The sequence below is a fragment of the Tubulanus polymorphus genome, chromosome 7, assembly GCF_964204645.1.
Source record: "Tubulanus polymorphus chromosome 7, tnTubPoly1.2, whole genome shotgun sequence".
NCBI lineage: Eukaryota > Metazoa > Nemertea > Palaeonemertea > Tubulaniformes > Tubulanidae > Tubulanus > Tubulanus polymorphus.
Window position 1 is genome coordinate 17,701,423 of NC_134031.1, and position 12,954 is coordinate 17,714,376.

Here is a 12,954-nt window from a genome sequence, read left to right on the forward strand (position 1 = left end):
GCGCCATGCAGTTGCTGCAACTGACCGGTTGTAACTAGATTTCGACGTGCGCGGGGTAATCGTTCGGTAGCAACTAGTTGTCTCCAATCGCAGTGTCGATGTGCGCTAGGCTTTAGTTCCTTCGTTGTACTATGTTTGTCTAAAACAACCCGAGCAAAAATTTTAGTTTTATCGTTCGAAACGTTATTAAGCACCGCTTTCTTCTTAAAGTGTCGCTAGCTGGTTCCGACGCGCAAATCCGCTACATCGTCATTATTTACGCGAAGTTCGCCTCTTCGCCGGTTTATCGTCGAAATGAAGCTTACGATGCCGCGACATCGTACCCGACTGTCCGAAAGACATTTGACAAATGTCGCACCGATACGGCCGCACGCCGAGATGCGAGTTCATGTGATCGTGCAAATGCGAACTGTAAAGAAACCGACGGCCGCAAATTTCGCAGCCGAATTTCCGTTGCATCGAGTATATCGGATTTGGACCGATAATACGCCGCGAATCCTCCGCACTGGTCACCGAACGTCCATTTCCTGTAACAAGTCAAACAACCTTATTATACGTGATACCACAAAGACGTTTTCAGTTCATCTCACTTATTGAAAACAGATCTCGGTTTAAGTTTTGGCGTCGATGTATTGAGCATGCTACACTTATTAATAGACCGAAAAAAAAAATCAAAATTTCCACCAATCGCAAGAAGTTCATTTTCAAATCATGATCGGTCTTTAAAATGTCTCCTACGATGACGCGACATCGTACCGGACTGTCCGAACCACATTTCGCAGATATCGCATTGATACGGCCGCACGCCCAAATGCGAATTCATGTGATCGCGCAAATTCGAACTGTAACGAAATCGGTGGCCGCAAATTTCGCAGCCGAATTTACGTTCCATCGAATATATCGGATTAGGAGCGATATCGCGACGTGAATCTTCAGCGGCGCTGCTCGACGGTCGTCCAATTCCTGTAACAAGCCAAAGTGAACAACCTTATTATATTCGAAAGACGAAATTCGAAAAATGTCACACCTTTCAAGCTCCCTGCACTAGTTTTATTAGAGTTTTAAGGTTGTTTTTTTTAAATCAATTATATCTCATGTTTGAAACAGTATATTTTTGTATAGAGTTCAATGTCGTCGCGATGTGTGTCAAAATGTCTCCTCTTAAATATTGCACTTATACACCTAGATACAAAACCAAATAATTACCGTATCTAGTTTTGTCACGAAATTGGCAGCCGCAAATTTCACAGCCAGCCTTCTGTTTGCAATGAATAAATGGGATTAAGGCGGATGTCTTATCATCCAATCACTGCAATAAGGCTAAGGATACAACTTCCCCTAGTTTATGGTATATTCATGGGGCAGATGGTAAAAATGTGTAATCGTGTCACGGACAAGACCTCCTTATAGCGAACGATATACATAAATTGATCGTAATCGATTAAATCAACAAAGATCAGTTAAAAAACGCTAACATTTTATTGAATTTTATAGAAAAGATCGTTATTCCTCGACGCATTCTTCCAAGTCGGATTTTGCCTCCAGTTTGTAAATTGTTTGAAATTTCATCCACGATATCTTTTTACTGAAAATTACATCGCAACGTCGACATCAATTAAATTCAAACTATTCAATCAAAGTAGCACCTAGAAGGCACCGTTCAAATAAACTAGATGCGTCCTTTATATCCGTGTTGGTATAAATGACAGGTTCAACTGTTATTTCTTTCTCACATTCTCCCAAAATGTAATCGCCTTAAGAGTTTGCGAAATGTTTGAACCGGTATCCTCGATATTTCTTTTTTGTTTAAAGTAACACCGCGACATCGATAATAACTATACAATCAGCGCAGCACGCAGAGCGTTTAATAAAACTATACAATCAGCGCAGCACGCAGAGCGTTTAAAAAACTAGGCCGTGTTCCTTGCGTCGGTGCTGGTATAAATGACTGGTTTGACTAAACGTTCGACTGCACACCGTACACGCGTACGGCCGCAAGCCGAGATGCATCGATAGATGATTACGCAATCCCGTACGACGATGAAAGTGCTTGCCGCAGATCTGACAGCCGTGCGGTCTCTTCTTAGCCAAAACAGCAGCAGCAGCAGCCGTAGCAGGGTTCACGAATATGTACCCTGCAAGGAAACGAGACTCTTGATGAGTACATTACAGTTGATTGCCGTTTGTACCGGTTGTTGGGATTTTATTTTCAGGAAGAGGGACATTGACGAATGTGGCGCCATCTATATGCTCAAGTGTTCGATCAAGTTACATCCGAAAGAGAACGAACTAAAACTGATAGGAATGTTTTTTTCTTTCGGTTTCTCCGCAGCCAAACGAGTTACTTTAGGAAATGCAATTCCAGTCGATGGTCCTTCCGTTTGTGCCGATAAAGCGTGCTCGTTTGCGAATACGATTTGCCGCACAATTCGCAACGATGCAAACGCAAGCCTAAATGCATCGACAGGTGATTCTGCAAACCGGCGCGACGATGAAACCTCTGGCCGCAGATCGTGCACGCGTGTCGACGCCGCGGGTCTTCGTGCTCGGCGAGCAGCGCCGGCCGGCCGCGCTTTTTACCGAACGGCTGGAAATTGTCGAACACGTCGAGAATATCTTGACCTAGAAATAGTCAAAGTTGAATACATCTTATCCACCGATAACTCGAAATACAATATTCTTAATTAGAAAACATTCCTCAAGTGGATAGTTTAGTGTCTTACTATGACTCGGCACTTAAAACATTCGCTACACGTATATATCTATTCCGTCAACAAAATTAACTCCGCGTCATTTGTCAAATTAGTTAAATCGTGAATTTTCGGAGTCGTATGTTATAAAAGTAACGTTTAGAAAATCAGTTTCACCTTCTGGTAAAACGGATAAAATCTTTATAACTATTAACTCAAAATACGGGCTTTCAGGTCGACATTCTCTAGACTCCATAAATTATGCAGATGCCATTTCCTAAAGTTTACCTAAACGCGTAAATTACAGCAACGACCAGAATATGAGAGACATTTTCTAATCTTTTTATTTATAGAATCTCAGATGACAAAAAATGAAACAAAATACAACGAAACGACCGACACCTAAAAAACCAACGGACGCCGCGATCTTCACGAGTTACGCCGATGGGCAGCGGCGCGGACGCTTCATCCGTCGAAAAACTCTCCGCATACAAAATAAAACCAAAGACGAAAAATCTGCCAAACGGTCCCTCAATGTTTATCGATGAACGGTGCGCCGATGTCGATAAAGCGTGCCCGGCTGACTGAACCGTTTCGCGCATATATCGCACTGGTAGTTCTTCAAGCCGATGTGGATCAACAGGTGGCGCTTCAGGTCGCTGCTCTGGCGGAATTTCTTACAGCAAATGCTGCACTGGTGTTGCTTCGAGTCGAAGTGCGTCGCCATGTGCCGCGTCGCGTTCGTTTTCCGTACCGTCTTGTGGCAAATCGAGCAGACGATGTACGTCACCTGCGTGTAGAATCGCAGCAGTTTGCCTCCTGCAACGATCAGAAGAAAAATTTCGATGATTACAAGATACATCCGATCATCCGATTCTCTTGACCACCGAAAAAAATCATCATCATCATCGTCATCATCATCATCATTCTTATCACCATCACACACGGCAAACACCAACACCAACTCCTCGGATACAAAAATCAACCCTAGATACGTAAAACAACCACAACCGGGAGGGATCGAGGGAAAGTAGAAAATCCCGAAGAAAGTCGTTTACTAAAACCGTGACCCGATCCGTACGTGCAGGTTGAAACCCTAGTTATACGCGAAAACGCGACTGACTTCTTATCACCCGAGAATGACGTTCTTACGGATACTTAACGATCGCCATGGCAACAACAACTAAGTCGAAGCTAGTGTATAATACGCCGCGAGTTTTTTCCGTTCGTTAATCCTTTCGCCGCTCTAATAATAATCTGATGCTGTATTCCAGATTCTCACGCGGCTTTCACTAATATCCGTACGGTATCGCGAACTGTCACCGCTAAAAATTCACTTATTCGGTTTGTTTTTTTTTTTTTAATCTACGAATGAGACGCGCGTGGGATACGATTGTTTACTATTCGACGCACGCACTGAAAATTCAAATTCATTTCCAGCAGGAACAAAAACAAGAAAATCAAAACTACTGCATAATAATAAATATGTGTTCCTCGTATCGGGGATAAAAATTGTACGAGGCGCGATTCTATAAACGATGTTGAGAATCGAACCAGGGAATTCAAATCCATAATTCGACCCACAGGCTCAAGACGTTTTCTCCTCCAAATCGATGGTCGATTTCTAATGTAATATTCCAAATTTTTTCAACGGCGTTTCATCGAACCCGATAACACTAAAACGACCCGCGTCCGCGGCCTGCGTCCGGTTTGTTGCAATTTTTATCCGCCGATACGATCGAGGTTCAGATGATAATGACGAAAACGCATGATTTTTCACCATGACAAATCATCACTATTAAATCAGCAGAGAACGATATATAACGATTTGTCGATCGAACGATCAGCTATCAAATACTCACCTTCCCGCGCGCACACGTAAAACAGAGAGATCGAAACATTTCCCATTAAACTGAGATTAAGACTTCCGAGATAGGATAGTGTGAGCGCCATCAAACATACAGCGTTCTTACTCGCGATAACTAATTGTAAACTGGTGATTATTATAAAAATATTTGTCTAATGCTTAAGTTTTTCCTCCAGTTTATTCATCACACAGTAGGAGTAATCACGTATGTAAGTTAATATCTTGATAGCTGATGGTTCGCTTAAAAAAGGGTCTACGACAGCAATATTTGCGCTTTATCGAAAATACCAGCTCGGTGAAATCGCATTAATGAAAATACCACGTCAATTAAGTCTTAGTTCCCGAGATGCGAATCAATTTTGGATTTCGATTTTCTTTTAGATACCGAACAGATATTGCTTTCTGATAGACCGCTATACGGCTCTTGTACGCTTATCCAGAATCAGACAAAATGATATTTAATAGAATTACTTTCTTTCGATCATTCGAGCAAAATATGCAATATCAGAAGATTCGCGCTTGTTCCGACCATAAGATTGATTCTCATGGAATGGATGCATTTTCAATTATCTGATAGGCGTACACCAGACCATATCGTACAGATTCCAGAACAACCTTAAGATCAGATTTCAATCCCACTGAGTGTCATGTCATTTACAATTTCAGCTCCATGGAATTCCATCAATGGTCTCAGCTGTGTGAAACATTCTTACGGTAACAAACTTCTGCGCAATGTTTAAAGATTAGACTTTCCACTGCACTCATCGAACAAACTCATTTTAAGTGGATATGGCCCTAGTATTTTGAAACTCCAAACATGGTTCCCACAGTAGTATGAATTCAAAATTCCCAAGTTTTTCCCAAGTATTTCATGGGTGATTTTTCAATTTTCCCAAATGGAAATGAACACATCGTCATTCAACAGTCTATATTTTACTGGTGACTGGTTGATAAAGGTGATTTTGAAGTGAAACTGCTGAAGAAAGTTGCCCTTGGCAAATGCAATGTATGAAATGTAATGAATTTCCCAAATATTTCCCTGATTTGAGGAAAATTTTTCAAATTCCCAATTATTTCCAAACCGGGAATTATTATTTCAAAATTCCCAAATTTTTCCCAATTTCCCTGTTCTGTGGGGACCATGTCCAAATCCAATGGATACGCATTTTAAAGACCCCCTCATAGATTCCATTGCGTAAAACTGTCACTATTTCATACTGGACAAAAATAAGAAAATCTGCTTGTTCTGAAATCTGTATTTAATAATGAAAGTAAAGGATGAAAATTCGAAACCTACCGGCTTGATTAGGTGGTGGTTGAATACCGGACGACGTGGAAGGCATAGGATTATTGGCGTGAGGTTGTCTCGGACGTCTGGCGCTGGTTTGTTTCGGTCGTTTCGGTGCGGTGTATTGTCTCGGCGTACGCTGCGTCATCGCTGGATTATACAGAGCGGCATTCTGCATCATCTGCTCCGAATATTGCTGCTGCTGTTGCTGCATCTGATGTTGTTGCTGCTGTTGCAGCAGCTGCCCCGTTTCGTCGTACATGTAATTGTTGTAATCGGCGCCCTCGTCTTCCTCGTCGTCGTCGCTGAGACTGATCACCTCCGGTTTCACGTGAACGCTGCCGACCGACGCCGCTAGCATCTGTTGATTATCGTACTGCGACAGGTAAAGTCCGGAATTCGGGTCGACGTCCGACATCGCGTAGCCGCCGCTGCTGTGACTACCCGAATTCGACGGCACGCGACCCTGGAAGCTCAGCGATGACACGACGTTCTCCGCGTCAATGAGATTTTGATTTTGTTGAGACGTAATCGTTGCCGACGCTCGTCGACGTTTACGCTTCGAATGCAATTGTTGGTGAGGGAATGACTGACGAGGTGTTTTCGGCACCGCAGACGTTAATTGTTCGTCGTACGCGTTTGATAAATCACCACCAGGTGGCGCCTGGTTGTCGTGTTCGCCATCGCCGTGTTCGGCCACGGGCATTGTCAGATCGTTTTCATTATTTTCGCCGACGTTCGGTTCGTCCTGTTCGAACGCGTTATCGTCGTGTTCGGATAAATCGGCACCGGCAGCGAACTCCGACTCCTGCAGAGCTTTAGTATCGCTGTCGCTGAACGCGGAGACGCTCGTCTCCATTTCCTGGTGGTAGAGTTCGTGTGTCGGGTCGCTGAGACGACGTTTTAACAGCGCCCGTTCGTGATTATTAATCTCCGGTTCGGATTTCACATTCCGTCGTAACGAACGCCCTGAATCAGAATGAAACATGAGTTAACACTTTCAAGAATATTTCTGGGATTAAAATATAAAAACCTATTAATTAATACATTTCTATGAATCACACATTGATGATGAAATGGCAATGGCATTTCCAAATTTTCTGAGTTTTGGCAAAAATTTGTCATATTCCCTGAATTTTCCCCCACTTTTTATGTTGGGGCACAAAATTTGAAAAATGTCTCTCTTTACGAACGCACAAACTACAACTGATTCGTATCTCATGAAACACATATTGATAAAGCCTGGCCAATAGCATCATATGAATCCTCCAAGTTTGTCGATACTTTTTTTTGGACAAAATATGTCAAAGTATTCATTTTTCGACCTTTCCCCAATATATTCTAGATTTGTCTGATCTGCGTTGTTTCCCTAATTTTGTTCATGCTTTACCACACAAAATTCCCTGAGGTTTTAATCTCGCAAATCCCCAAATATTTTTTTGACATTTTATTTTCTATTTCTATATAAGCAGGTTATACATTCAGAGTGAAGCGTCAAATTCATCGGCTCTTTTACTTTTTCAACATTAATGTTTTTCTATCCATGACCTGTTTCAATAAAAAACTTTACGTGAAATGAAACGTTCTTACCGGGTGAATGTCTGGCACGTCGATCCTGCCATTCTAACCACGTCGGTTCATCTACCTCGACGACTATATCGGCTATCACATCCAGGCGACTTTTCAAACATTCTTTCAAGTCAGCCTCATTCACTTGGAATGGTATGTCTGTAAGAAATTAAATTTTAGAGATGCAAAAAATCTAAATCGTAGATTAAAACTAATCATCAGGGCCCGGTTTCACAAAAAAGTTTAAGCTTAAATCGGTTAAGTTTGAATTGTTGTCCTCATTGAAAACATGAAGTAACCAATGGCAATTACACCAAATATTTGAGTTTAACTTTTTTTGTGAAACTGGGCCCATGTCTATTTGCAACAAAAACGAGCATTCATTGTTTTTTCATTATCAGGTAGATTTAATTTTAGTATTTTCACAAGTTGATTAAAATGATAGTGAAACTGAAGCGGAATACTCTGCTTCATAAAGAATAGAATTCGTAAACTGGCTTGTATTCTAGGGAGATCATCAACAACCAGGAAGTAAAATGTAACGAGCCAGTTTACAAGCCTCTGTTTGTGATCTTTCACTTTAAAATCCAAAAAATGATGCTCGTTTTAAAACATTTTTTGACTAATAAAAGACAATTAACGAGTCAAATGGTTAAGAAAACTTACCAAGAAGCATCATGGTAGTGTTTAATACTCATTTAATCAATCTACAACGAAAAACAATTTACATAAATTCGTGAGAAATAAATGACGCCACCTCTCTCTCTACTACGAGATGCGTGTAACAAAATGGCGTCGATGATGGCGGTGGGTACGCGGAGGGACGCCAGGATTTTTCGCTCGGATCAACATCAAATTACAGCCACGTTTAGCGATCAATTTAGAGAATTCGTCGTCCGTCGAACTCTGTACACATTTTTCTAGTTCACGGTGATATTATTTTCGAATAAAGTAAATTTTAAAAGACATTACCAGCAGTTTTAATTATGTTAGAGGACGTCACCGCGCCGCGTCAGATTCTTTGTCCTAATCAATTAGTTCGCTCGATTCCCGATGGGGGCAGCACCACTTTTTCGGGTTCATTCACGATTTCCGCGATTACGAGTGATAACTAAGGGTTTTCGGAGTTCTATCCGTTAGAACTAATGATGATACCGATGATGATGACTTGTATTGCGATGACGAGTCGAGGGTCCAAGTCTAAAGGGGTTGGAACCCAGAAAGTAATAAATCTTAATTGAATTGCTGGACAAGTTCGGCAATTTCCGTATTATATACGGAAATAACCGAATAAAATAAAAGCAAAACAAGCGATAAATCCACAAGAACGATGATAATTTACATGTTTTCTGGAGTGTTTAATTGATTGTAACCTGGTGGGATCCTTTTCAAGGTTCTGTTTAACCGGTACGATCTCGCATTTGCCATGTTTGCCCTCAAAAAGCATAATTTTCTGTCGAAAATGACATCATTAGGCCCTAATTTTCTATCAATTCAACCAAATTTAAATCAATCAAGACTCAAGTATTATTCGTTTGTCATTATATTTATATTTATTGAGTGTTGGCAATGTAAATCATAATTGCAATATGGGCATGGAACTGTGGCTAATTTGTCATGGTCGAGTTCATTTTAACTCCTCTCTGACTCTAGAGCCCTATCCTCTTTCTGAATATTAATTCTTTTCTTCAGCCCGTCGTGTCAGAGAGAGAGAATTGAATATATTTATCAATGTTTTGTTTTGTTAAAATATTGCATATTTAATCCTATAATGTATAAATGATGTTATGGTGGGTAAAATTGCAGATCCGCACCTCTCCGCGTAAACGGTTCAATCAATTACATTAAATATCAATGTTTCAGATTCAAAATTCAGTACATTGCCATTAGTTAATTTTAGATATCTTCACTAGAAAGATTTTAGCCTGGATTCTATCATTCAGCAGATTGCGTCAATCACGAGAGGTGCGGATCTGCACTTTTACCCCTATGGTGCAATTTGAGTTATCCACAATGTCGTAAAATAAATAACGAAATCAAACTGACGCACTTTTCTCTTTTTTCAGATTTTAGATGATTGATAATCTCACTATAGCTTACGATGCTTTTAGGTAAAAAGACTATTTGTACAATTGAATAAGAGAATATACCTGGGCCTTACGATTAGTTTTAACGTACAATTAAGATTTTTTACATCTCTAAAATTTAATTCCTTACAGACATACCATTCCAAGTGAATGAGGCTGACTTGAAAGAATGTTTGAAAAGTCGTCTGGATGTGATAGCCGATATAGTCGTCGAGGTAGATGAACCGACGTGGTTAGAATGGCAGGATCGACGCGCCAGACATTCACCAGGTAAGAATATTGGGCAATTAGTGATGCTCTGTCAGAGATTGAGTATTTTATCTGAAGCCAGTTCCTGAGTTCTCAGAAAGAAAATGTTAACGATTTATTTTCAATGTTTTGAATATATCCAACTGCCTCCGCTAGGTACGGCCCTCAATCTTGATTTGGTTATGGCTACTATTTTTTAGAGTAGCTATTTTCTACTCTTTTTAGAATTAAGACCTCAATTACTCCCAAAAATATCGAAATACTCATAAAATTAGAAATAGGCCCTATGTCTAGTTCATTTCCAATTAAAAGTACTAGGCTATTTCTTGTGTGAAATAACTCCTTTAGAAGCTACTACAATTAAAGATATCTGTAGGTAGGACTATTTTGTACCTGAAAAAGATGACCGATTAGTCAAGTCTAAACTGTGGAACTGAGTCTTGCGTCCTTTACTGATATGAGTATAACTGCAAAGAATGGGCCGATGAAGTCGATAGTTAAAATTGCGATGTTTACTTTGAAAGCGTATTTAATTCCAGGTTTCATGACTGGAATTGTAAAATCTGAAGAGGGATTAGATTTCAACACGTGCAAAGTATTAGAGCAACACCAGCAGCAGCAGCAGCAGCAATCGCAAACTGATGAGTTGTGTATCAACACATTTAATGAATCAACAGTTGAATCAGGGATTCTCATTACTGGACAAACATCGGAATCGAATATCTCTAATCAGGCGCTCGGTCATCAATCTGTTTTAGTTTCCGATTTACAAAACGATCCCGCCACCGATACTGTCAAATCGACAACAACACCGACCCCACCTAGTGACAAATCTATCAAACATCCGCAGTTGTTTACGAGTCGTCGACTTCGTACGAAACGAAAACGTCGACGCGCGACGACGTCTGCTTCGGTTACTGGCGACAATAACCGTAATGTTCCTCATTGTAGCGAAAACAATTATCATTTGATGTCGACCGACGGCGCGCATTCTTCTACTCAGATAATCGATCAAAACTATCCACTCTATCATCAGACAGTGGCGCCACCATCGCGAACTGTGTTCGATCAGCAGCAGGCGTTTCTCATCGGCGGTGGCGTTCAGATCGGTTCCGATTCCGCATTCCCGACCGCTCAAATGATCGACATGAAACACGAAGTAATCGATCTCAGCGGCGACGATGATGACGACGACGATGATAAAAGTGGAGCTGCTGCCGCTGATGAAGACGACGCGAATAAGACGTTCGGTAGTTTCGTTTACGGCGATACCGGCGAACGACAAATGATTCATTTCACCGAACAGCAGCCAGTGTTCAATAACGTCGCGGCGTTTAACTACGAATGTCGACAACCGATCAAACCACCGAAACCGAAACAGCGTAGATCGATGCCCGCGTTGAAAGCAATGCCATCTTATTCAAATCATCAACAACATCAACAACCACAACCTACTCATCAATCAGGTATTTGAATTTTCATTGGGTTTTTAGAAATCTGTGTTACGAAGTTTCAGTAGATCAGAAATCATTCGATACAGCGACCAGCCATTCCATCCCAGAGGCATCCCGCGTGTTAATTAATTCATGGATGGTTCGGATGATTGAAGCTGGGCCTGAAGTTTTAAAAAAATCATACCTTGTTTCTTTTTAAATTGGCCCAACTGCATTTACATTTATAATCGGTTCATTTCTATGACTATTGGGTTTGTTTGAAATTTTCTTTCAATCGATCAAACTTCTTTTGATTGAGAAATATGTCTTACATGTGAAAAGTGCAGATATTTTCTGGACTTTAGGGGATTCTGCCCAGGATTAATCTTCTGTTCAGTGAGAAATCCTTTTTCTTACAACGACGGATGTGTCTTATATTTTCAGCTTCAAATTCAACGACGACGCCGCGGCAGACGCTCACGCTGAAAGTCGGTAAAAAAGCCGCGCGAAAGTACGAGTGTCGGTTCTGTTCGAAGATGCACACGAGCAATCAGAATCGTATCGTACACGAGCGAATTCACCTCGGCGTTAAACCGTTTCAGTGTAAGATCTGTTTCCGTCGTTTCAACCAATCGAGCAGCTACAGGCGCCACCTACGTCTCAAACACGGCGTCGAACCGAAAACGGTGAACTCGAAAGAGATTTATCAACTCATCATGGCTTAGCATTGATGTAAATTGACATTTTAAGCAGCTCCATCGACTCAGAAGTCAATCTCTCGTGCGTGGCATCTCATTGTTTTAATTTACAGGGTCCCTATAACTACTTGATCCCTTAGAAACTTCTAATAAATGGAAAATGCTTTTAAAGACGCTTGAAACTGCATTGATTTGAACAAATTGGTTAAAACTCCTTCAATTTTGAGAAACGGGTAATTAGAAATTTTTGTCTGGTTTGTAAATCGTTACACTCTTAGGACCAGGATTTTTTTTACCCAATTAGGCGGTTACTGAATTAGAAGCTGAGTTTGGTTAGTGTAACAAGATCCTGTAGTGATAGTGTAAATGTAACAAATTTGCTTACTGAACCACTGAATTTTACTATCAACAGTACAGTTGTCTCACAGTGTAAGAATTGAATTATGTGAATAGAAATCTGGCAAATAAAATTGTGTTTAAACAATAGTTCATGTGTCAATGAAAAGTCATTGAGTAGCTGGTCTTCATGTTTCAAATTCATTATTGTACCTTCGTTTATTTTCTGCGAGATGAAACTTTTGTCATAAAACGTAAAATGGATACGTGTTAAGTAGTGTTTGGTGCTAGTCCGTGCATCTATGTGTGACTGTTATATTTATGATTAAGAAATATTCTATCCAGCTGGTGTCTTAGCAGTTTACTCGAAACTTTTGTAAAAATTGTGTTCTACAATGTTGTGAATCTTTTTTGGTTTATTTCCTTTATTTTGTACATAGAAGATATGTTTTCTATTTTTGTATATGCAATATGTACATGTTCACGAAAAAAGCCGTAATTTGTATCAAGCCAAACACTCGGAAGTTAAAACACCTTGGATGATAGATTCGTCTGTGTTGGCCTGATTTACCTGAGAATTTGTAGGTCTAAATTTCAAAAACTAAATGTGTTTATGTCAAAGCCAGCATATTATATAAGTGTATATTTTCGTTTAGACATACTCTTATTTTTATGTTTTCTGACAACAGTAATGCATGTTAATGAAATTTGAAATAAATTTTTTTTTTAAACTTATA

General features: G+C 40.3%; 2 protein-coding genes across 2 annotated transcripts in view; one reads left to right on the forward strand and one right to left on the reverse strand.

Annotated features, from left to right (window-relative positions):
* LOC141909230 (uncharacterized) overlaps positions 1-8,656 on the reverse strand; it is a 24,383-nt gene extending 15,727 nt beyond the window's left edge. Inside the window, exons 1-4 of the mRNA XM_074799617.1 lie at positions 8,387-8,656; positions 8,081-8,121; positions 7,436-7,573; positions 5,855-6,814 (exon numbers count right to left, since the gene is read on the reverse strand). Of these exons, the coding sequence (XP_074655718.1) occupies positions 5,855-6,814; positions 7,436-7,573; positions 8,081-8,093 (1,111 nt within the window). The 5' untranslated portion in view covers positions 8,094-8,121; positions 8,387-8,656. The remainder of the gene's footprint in view (positions 1-5,854; positions 6,815-7,435; positions 7,574-8,080; positions 8,122-8,386) is intronic.
* Positions 8,657-8,701: 45 nt separating this feature from the next.
* LOC141909087 (uncharacterized) lies at positions 8,702-12,837 on the forward strand. Its single transcript, XM_074799452.1, has 5 exons — positions 8,702-8,821; positions 9,481-9,525; positions 9,634-9,771; positions 10,290-11,216; positions 11,628-12,837. Exons 2-5 carry the CDS (start codon positions 9,516-9,518, stop codon positions 11,906-11,908), a joined length of 1,356 nt encoding a protein of 451 aa, XP_074655553.1. The 5' UTR covers positions 8,702-8,821; positions 9,481-9,515; the 3' UTR covers positions 11,909-12,837.
* The last annotated feature ends 117 nt before the right edge of the window (positions 12,838-12,954 follow it).

Coding starts and splice junctions, on each gene's coding strand:
- LOC141909087 (XM_074799452.1), top strand. Junction 9,772..10,289: donor ACGCGCCAGACATTCACCAG/GTAAGAATATTG, acceptor ATTTAATTCCAG/GTTTCATGACTGGAATTGTA. Junction 11,217..11,627: donor ACAACCTACTCATCAATCAG/GTATTTGAATTT, acceptor TTATATTTTCAG/CTTCAAATTCAACGACGACG.